This window comes from Ochotona princeps, chromosome 15 (genome assembly GCF_030435755.1).
Source record: "Ochotona princeps isolate mOchPri1 chromosome 15, mOchPri1.hap1, whole genome shotgun sequence".
Lineage (NCBI taxonomy): Eukaryota > Metazoa > Chordata > Mammalia > Lagomorpha > Ochotonidae > Ochotona > Ochotona princeps.
In genome coordinates, this window is record NC_080846.1 from 16,451,576 (window position 1) to 16,459,861 (window position 8,286).

Here is an 8,286-nt window from a genome sequence, read left to right on the forward strand (position 1 = left end):
AGGAACCTCTTCCGGGTCTCCCACACGGGTGCAGTGTCCCAAAGCCCTGGGCCGTCCTCAACTGCTTTCCCAGGCCACAAGCAGGGAGCTGGATGGGAAGTGGAGCTGCCGGGACCAGAACCGGCGCCCATATGGGATCCCGGGGCGTTCAAGGCGAGGACTTCAGCCGCTAGGCCACGCCGCCGGGCCCAATATCTTTTTTTTTTTTTTTTTTTAAAGATTCATTTTATTTTTATTACAAAGTCAGATATACTGAGGGGAGGAGAGATAGAGAGGAAGTGGAGCTGCCGGGATTAGAACCAGCGGCCATATGGGATCAAGGCAAGGACCTTAGCCACTAGGCCATGCTGCCGAGCCCAAATTCACCGTAATTTAAAACTTTTTTTTGTTAAGATTTATTTTTTTTTTTATTGCAAAGTTTGCTATACAGAGAGGAGGAGAGACAGAGAGGAAGATCTTCCGTCCGATGATTCATTCTCCCCAAGTGCTCACAATGGTCAGAGCTGAGTTGATCAGAAGCCAGGAGTTAGGAGCATCTTCAGGTTCTCCCACATTGGTGCAGAGTCCCAAGGCTTTGGGCCATCCTTCATTGCTTTCCCAGGCCACAAGCAGGGAGCTGGATGGGAAGCAGGGCCACTGGGATTAGAACCAGTGCTCATATGGGATCCTAGTGTGTGCAAGGTGAGGACTTTAGCTGTTAGGCTACTGCGCCTGGCCCTAAATTTTTTAACTGTTTACTTGAATAAACCTAGGTTACTTATTTATTAGCATAATAGCTGCAGTTTAAGAAGTTATTACCAGATGCTAGCTAAATAAGGTGCATGTATTAATTCTCACAATAAGTCTAAGATAGTAATTAACAGTAAATATATTGGTATAACTCTAAAAAGAAAGAACACATGGACTGGATGAAATACCCTGCCCAGGGTCACAGCTGATCATTGGAACAGGCAGAATTCAGACCCAGGTCAGTCTCATTCCAGAGTTTCTATCTGAAGCACTAAGCTTTACTGACTATTTGAGGATTGAATGTGAATTATTAGCTAAAACTCAGGAAGGGGGTTTTTAAGTCATCATCAGCTGGCCCTGGGAATATGAACTCAATGTATTCCCATAGGTAGAAGGACATTGTGACCCTGGAAGGTGGGCAAGCACAGGATTATAGTTGATTGGATAATATTTGCATGAGAACAACTGAATGGCTACCTTTTGTATACCTGATTGGATATCATTTGTATAAGAACATTTGGCGTGGACAGTATGTGTATGAGAACACTTGGTGGAATATACAAAACAAAAGGAGTTCCAAACAAAGGTATAAGAACAGTTGATGGGTTTTGCCGATAAGCTCAATACCTCCTCTCTTATCCCATATGACAATCAGTCAGGGTCCCTGCATGTTGTTGTCAGCTCCTTGGGACAGCAATACCATACTTCCTATTTTAAAGATAAGGACCTGGCCTGTAGCAATAGCCTATCCTCCCCTGGGATTCCATATGGGTGCCAGTTTGTAATCTGGCTGTTCCATTTCCTATGCAGCTCCCTGCTTGTGACCTGGGAAAGCAGTAGAGGATGGGCTAAAGCCTTGGGACCGCACGCCTTGGTAGGAGACCTGATGGAAGCTCCTGGCTTCAGACTGGCTCAGCTCTGGCCTTTGTGGCCTATTGGGGAATGAACTAGGAGATGGAAGATCCTTCTCTCCGCAAAATCTGACTTTCCAATAAAAATTTAACAGTAAATCTTTTTTAAAAAAAGTTTTATTTATTTTTTATTGCAAAGTCAGATATACAGAGAAGTGGAGAGGCAGAGAGGAAGATCTTCCATCCAATGATTCACTCCCCAAGTGACCGCAACGGCCGGTGCTGTGCCAATTAGCAGCCAGAAGCCAGGAACTTCCTCCAGGTCTCCCACACGGGTGCAGGATCCCAAAGCATTGGGCCGTCCTCGACTGCTTTCCCAGGCCACAAGCAGGGAGCTGGATGGGAAGTGGAGCTGCCAGGATTAGAACCAGCACCCATATGGGATCCCAACGCATTCAAGGACTTTTTTAGCCACTAGGCCCATGAATTTCTAACAATAAAGCAAACAAAAAAATCCTGGGCCCAGTGTGATGGTTCAATGGGTAAATTTTCATCTTGCAAGCCCCCGCATCCCATATGGGTGCTGGTTTGTGTCCCTGCGGCTTCACTTCCCATCCAGCTCCCTGCATTACCCTGGGCAGGCAGTGAAGGATGGTCTGAAGCCTTGGAACCCTGTGCCCCTGTAACAGACCCAGAAGAGATTCCTGGCTGATTGACTAGATTCCTGGCTGATTGACTAGATGAACATAGGTATTTGTAATATCAGGAAGCTTTGCTGAATACTTAAATTTTTAAATCTTTACTTCTTGGGCCCTGTGGCGTGGCCTAGCGGCTAAAGTCCTCGCCTTGAATGCACCGGGATCCCATGTGGGTGCCGGTTCTAATCCCGGCAGCTCCACTTCCCATCCAGCTCCCTGCTTGTGGCCTGGGAAAGCAGTTGAGGACAGCCCAATGCCTTGGGATCCTGCACCCGCGTGGGAGACCCGGAAGAGGTTCCTGGTTCCCAGCTTCGGATCGGCGCAGTACTGACGGTTGCGCTCACTTGGGGAGTGAAACATCGGACGGAGGATCTTCCTCTCTGCCTCTTCTCCTCTCTGTATATCTAACTTTGTAATAAAATAAATAAATCTTAAAAAAAAAAAATTAAATCTTTACTTCTTGGGAAGGTACAGCCAGCCTGCCACCTGCAGGTTCACTCCTTAAATGCCAAAGTTGGGAGCCCAAAAACTCAACCTAGGTCTCCTATGTGAATGGTAGGGATCCAAGTACTTGAGCCATATCCCCTGCTGCCTCTCATGGTCTACATCAGCAGGAAGCGGAAATGAGTAGTAGAGTCAGAAACTGGGCACCTCCAACATGGATACAGGCATTCCGGAGCATCCCGAGTACCTCAGATGCCTGAGTACCTCAGGCCAGATGCCTGTCCTGTCACACTTCCATTCTGCTGGCCAGGCTTCCTGCGAAGGATTCAGAATGATCAGAATTAGGACTATTCTACAGCTCCATCAGAAAAGATGATGCTTGGGAAAGTTAGCATGACCCAATAGATCTTGCTTGGCCACTAAATACAAAACCAAGTACTACAGCTTCCCTGGGTGCTGGTTCTTTTTCTATAAAACAGGCAGAAGGAAAGCCAGATACCTTGCAAGGTCCCTTTAGATTTTAAAATACTTTAATTAAAACAAAGTGGAAAAAAGCTTTGTTGCTCCCTCCTTAAAGCACCCCTAGGCCAGAAATGATTCATTCTAAATCCTGAGACCACTACACCTCAGGCCCAAAGTGTTTAGCACATACTCTCAACCCCAACACACATACCCAAAGGTACCCCTGAAGCCTAGTTCAGAAATTTTTGAGTTATTTTTATTGTTGGAAAGGCAGACTTACGGAGTCAGAAAGGTCTTCCATCCGTTGGTTCACTCCCTAAATGACTGCAACAGCCAGAGCTGAGCTGATCCAAAACTGGAAGCCAGGAGCTTCCTCTGGATCTCCTACGCGGGTGCAGGGTCCCAAGGCTTTGGATCATCCTCGACTGCTTGCCAGGTTATAGGCAGTGAACTGGATGGGAAGTGGAGTTACTGGGACACAAAATGGGGCCCAAATGAGATCCTGGCACTTGACGGTGGAGGATTAGCAAGTTGAGCATTACAGCAGGGCCTAGTTCAATCATTAAACCTAACAGTTCAGATGCACAACAGCTAGTGCATGAGCTGAGAAAGATGTGTCTTATTACTGCTGGCATCAGGCCTAAGAGCTCACGCTTGCAAGAAAGGCCTTTCCTTCAGCAACTTTCCTGCTCTCATCTCTTGCTCTCTGACAGAGCCCTTACTTTTCAGCTGGCTACAACCAACAGCCCCTTCCCCTCTCTGCTCTTGCTGGTTCCTGTCTCTGGAAGGGCAGAAAGGGAAGAACAATGCGTGGTCATTCTTTTCTTTAAGATCAAGTTTGGCCCTAATGCGTGGAATTCTAGAATTCCATACTACAAAGGATTTAGAGGCTGCATTTCTCCACAATGAGAATCTCAACACACTGTTTCGAGTTGGGGCATAAATATACAGCGCCCAGGACATGAGTGGCACAGACCTCAGAAGGCCAGCCAAGGAGAAGTGCAGACCTGCCTGCTGCACCAACCCGCATCGCGTCCTCTCCCTCCGCTTCCCCGCCCGTCTGGAATCCTGTATGTTCAAATCTGATGAAAGGCCTGATTCCAGGCCATGCAAAGACAACACAATGTGCACTTTGGGTTTCATTTTTTTTTCTTCAGTTCATTTCCATAAAAACAATAGAAAAGGCAATGCCACCATCTTCCCCTCCTGGGGGTGATCCGTCAGCCTGTACTCCTCCGAGGGTTCTCAGAGTTCATCATGAGATGTGTGCAGGGCATGGTCACAGAGATCTGCAAACAGAAAGCAATGAGGCCAGGTTCAGGCCAACACAAGCCACTCCTGCAGCGAAGTTGACAACACACACACACACACCCATCCTTGAGTGTATGCGCTTACAAATGGCAAAACATCCCCTCACCCCCACCCTCACTTCTCTGTCCAACTCTGAAAGCTGATAGGAGGAGAACTAAGATGAACACCCTGAGGCTCTAAGCCAAGGGAAATGAAAGGCAATTCAGGCTATCAGCAGGACCGCCTCAGCCCTGCTCCCCCGCCTCTGCCCCAGAGAAGGTGGCCACCTATGTACACAGGGTGGTGAGAACAGGGGTTGAACCAGGCAGAACTCACCTGTTCGCTTACTGCAAAGTTTGTCCTTGACATTGTCAGCCTCCCGGGAGAAGAACTCAATGAGCTCATCTTCATATTCTTCCACGATGCTCTCACACTGCCAGACCAAAGGCGAGGCAAGAAGGTGAACCTGGCTTCCCACCTGAGCTCTCTGCCAGCCCTCCCCACGTGCGTTCCAAGCAACTCACTGCAAACTTGAGGGTGCCACTGATGTCGGAATCGATGCGAATGCCCTGTAGGTCCAGCTCACTGGACTCCCCGTTGCGGCCCACGACGCGGACGTAGTTCTTGCGGTGGGTGGAAGGGTCGATCTGTTCTCCGTATTCCTTCATCCGGTCGCACACCTCCTCCAGCAGTTCCGTGAGGTGGGCTTCTGAGCGGGCGTAAGGCACCTACAAATGGCACCAGCTTTTGGTCACTCTCTTCCACATGTCTACAGCCCTCCTCGTCCCTCCAGCTCTGGCTCAACCCACTTATGCTAAAAGTCATTTCATCATTAAAACAGGACACTTCACGTGCACAGTTTCAAAGGACTTTCAAACACCTGGTTTTCTTCTACCGCACTGTATAAGACTAAGAAAGCAGACAGGTGGCAGTGATACCAGCTTACACTCAGAGGCCTCTTGGATCAATCCTGTTCTCTCCCTTGAGTTCCTTTAACACTTACCACCTCAGGTGCTAAATATCCATGTGTAACAGTTTATTATTATAAAGAACATTATTACAAAGGAGCACAGGATAAAGGGTGCAGCACACGCAGACCCTCTTTGAGCCCTTTTGTTTTTTAAGATTTATCTTCTTATTTTTATCGGAAATTCAGATATACAGAGGGGAGGCTAGACAGAGAGGAAGATCTTCTCTCTGACGGTTCACTCCCCAAGTGAATGCAATGGCTGGTGCTGAGCTTATCTGAAGCCAGGATCCAGGACATTCCTCCAGGTCTCCACGCACACGCAAGGTGACAAAGCTTTGGGTTGTCCTCTACTGCTTTCCCAGGCCATAAGTAGGGAGCTGGATGGGAAGCGGGGCTGCCAGGAATAGAAACAGTGCCCACATGTGATCCTGGCATGTGCAAGGTGAGGACTTCAGCCTCTGGGCTACCACACGAGGCCCTGAGCCTTGTCTTTTATGGAGTTTTCATTATATGTGTGCAACTATGGATTCAGTCCTCAGGGGGTAATCAACTCAGCCTTCAGCACCTCTTCGCTCCCTGATGATTTTGAGGTGAGGGAGGGCTGGGCTATTAAAATGAAATCTGTTTCCAGAAGGCAAGCATCTTAAAGGTCCATCAGGTTGTGAGCAGGGCTACTTCCTAACCTTAACGTTCCTTTTTCTTTTTTTAAGATTCATTTATTTTTATTGGAAAGACAGATATACAGAGAGGACGACAGAGAAGATGATCTTCTGTCTGTTGGTTCACTCCCCAAGTGGCTGGAATGGCCAAAGCTGACCCGATCCAAAGCCAGGAGCCAGGAACTTCCTCCTGGTCTCCCATGTGGGTGCAAGGTCTCAAGGCTTTGAGCCGTCCTCAACTGCTTTCCCAGGCCACAAGCAGGGAGCTAGATGTGAAGGGGGCGCTGCTGGGATTAGAACCAGCACTCATATGGGATCCTGGCACATTCAAGGCGAGGACTTTGGCCGCTAGGTCACCGCACCAGGCCCGCCTTTATGTTTCTTTGTATGCTGCTCCCTAGTGGCAGCTTTGGGTATAGGTGTGTGTGAGATTTTCGACGGAAATCATCTATTTAAAAGCCTGGGATCTTTCGTTCTTTTTGAATGACTGTGTGCTACCGTAGTACTAGAGAGAAAACATTGGGTTACATGGACTAGGGACAGAGAGAAGAGGGCGGAGCAGCCCCCCACCCGCCAGCTAACAAGCTCTACACAGAAATAAAGTAGTTAAGGTTTGGGATGAGAAAGAAAGTGTTTAAGGAACAATCACTAGCTTCCTGTAAATGAGACAAGAGCCCAGTCTTTGAGGTAGCTCTTGAGTTGGGCTTAGTTTCTGTAAAGCCAAGGCCTTCTTAAGGGAGCTGACTTCTCAGTCAAAGCTGGTGTAATGGGGTTGGGGGGGTGTTTAGTTACCTCCACCACGGACTGGCTGCCATCTGGATTGATCCGGAAAGATCCCATCTGAATGGTCTTCTTGGGATCTACCTGGGCAATCTCCCACTCCAGTTCATCCACCAGAGCCCTGCAGGCTGGGGTTAGAGGACAAAAGGGGTGGTGGGGAATGCCATTACTCATCTTTCTCCAGGGCCCTCCCCTGATGCCACTTCCTCCCTCCCCTCCGCCCCCTAGTTGTTTACCTCCGCAGTGTAGATCCTGACTTCTCCGAGCCCAGGCAGCTCCTAGCAGGGTCCCAAGGAGCAGGGCCAGCCAACCCCAGCCTTTCATCTTTAACGTAGTGGGGCCGCTCCACCTGTATTTGGGTAAGCACAAAAACACAAACTGAGGCCCCTGACTCCATTCTCCTTTATCTCCCATCCCAAGGCCTTGGGAAGCTTCAGCGCGGATCCCACTTTCCAAGAAATGGTACACAAAGGGGCTCCTGTGTGGCCGGCGCTGGCAGGCTGATTCCCTTAGAGCTCAGGACTGGGGGCGCAGTCCCAGGCACTACGTCGACAGGTGAACCCCGATTTGGCCACTTAAGCCTTGAGAGACAAAGGTTCACAGGGCGATGTGGCAGCTACGGGACAGGGGCTGGCGACATTGAGGACATCGGGCAGGCACGGGGAAGCTTGCCGGCCAGGGGCCTGCGGTCAGGCCAGGCCGGCGAGGAGAGCGCTCAACACCCCACAGCCTGCTTAGATGCAGTACAGATGCCGCCTGCATGCCCACCTCCCAGCAGCACGTGAAGGGGCTGCCCGGTGCGGACCAGCCCCTTCCTTAGGGCTCCACCAGGGCTTTCACTCCGGTCCATCCCCCAACCCTCGGGGCCAAGCGCCTCCTCCATCCGCATGCGTCCCACCTCTGCTCCCGGGGCCGCCGCCGTGGCCCAGGCGCTGCAAAACCACCGGACTCTCACTTTGGCTTCGGTGGCTCGTAAGCCTCGCACCTGGCTGAGGGGGGAGCGGGGCTGTCCGCGTTTCTCCAGAGCGCGTCGGTGCTTTCGAAGACACGGAGGGGTGTCCCAGCCGCCGCCTGACCCAAGTTGCTGCACCCTAGCCGAGCGCCTGGGCAAGGCTCAAGTGCGCTGCCAGGTGAGCCCCCGCCACGGAGCGACCCCAGGCTTGCCCAGGCAAACTCTCGCGTGAACAGGCAAAAACGTAGGAAAGGCACAGAGGCGGCGAGGACCCCGGTCGACTGCAGAAGGACCCAGACTTGCGTGGCGAACAGCTCCACGTGACCACCAGGGGTTAGCCGAAGGAGTGGCCTGCGGCGTGGACAGTGCCAGCATAGTAAGGCGCCAGCGTGTGCATCATTGTAGGTGGGCTAGGATGTTTAAAAAGCTGTGCTGCCAGCCGGCCACGTCT

The 8,286-nt window shown here is 50.6% G+C and overlaps 1 protein-coding gene across 2 annotated transcripts; it reads right to left on the reverse strand.

Annotated features, from left to right (window-relative positions):
- Positions 1–4,310: 4,310 nt before the first annotated feature.
- CNPY2 (canopy FGF signaling regulator 2) lies at positions 4,311–8,247 on the reverse strand. Of its 2 annotated transcripts, none has more exons than XM_058673267.1 (6): positions 7,869–8,247; positions 7,120–7,232; positions 6,896–7,011; positions 4,999–5,202; positions 4,811–4,907; positions 4,311–4,473 (listed from the first exon to the last, which is right to left on the reverse strand). In XM_058673267.1, the coding sequence occupies exons 2-6, from the start codon at positions 7,205–7,207 to the stop codon at positions 4,430–4,432; spliced, it is 549 nt and encodes a 182-aa protein (XP_058529250.1). In that variant the 5' UTR covers positions 7,208–7,232; positions 7,869–8,247; the 3' UTR covers positions 4,311–4,429. The 2 variants fall into 2 exon arrangements, with proteins under 2 accessions (XP_058529250.1, XP_004589724.1); XM_004589667.4 differs by having other exon boundaries at positions 7,782–8,244.
- Between the last annotated feature and the right edge of the window lie 39 nt (positions 8,248–8,286).

Excerpts from the sequence above, each read along its gene's own strand:
- CNPY2 (XM_058673267.1), bottom strand. The coding sequence starts at position 7,207 with ATGAAAGGCTGGGGTTGGCTGGCCCTGCTCCTTGGGACCCTGCTAGGA. Across the intron at positions 7,012-7,119 it reads TCAGGATCTACACTGCGGAG|CCTGCAGGGCTCTGGTGGAT; the intron begins GTAAACAACTAG and ends CTCTAACCCCAG. Across the intron at positions 4,474-4,810 it reads ACTTTGCAGTAAGCGAACAG|ATCTCTGTGACCATGCCCTG; the intron begins GTGAGTTCTGCC and ends TTCTGTTTGCAG.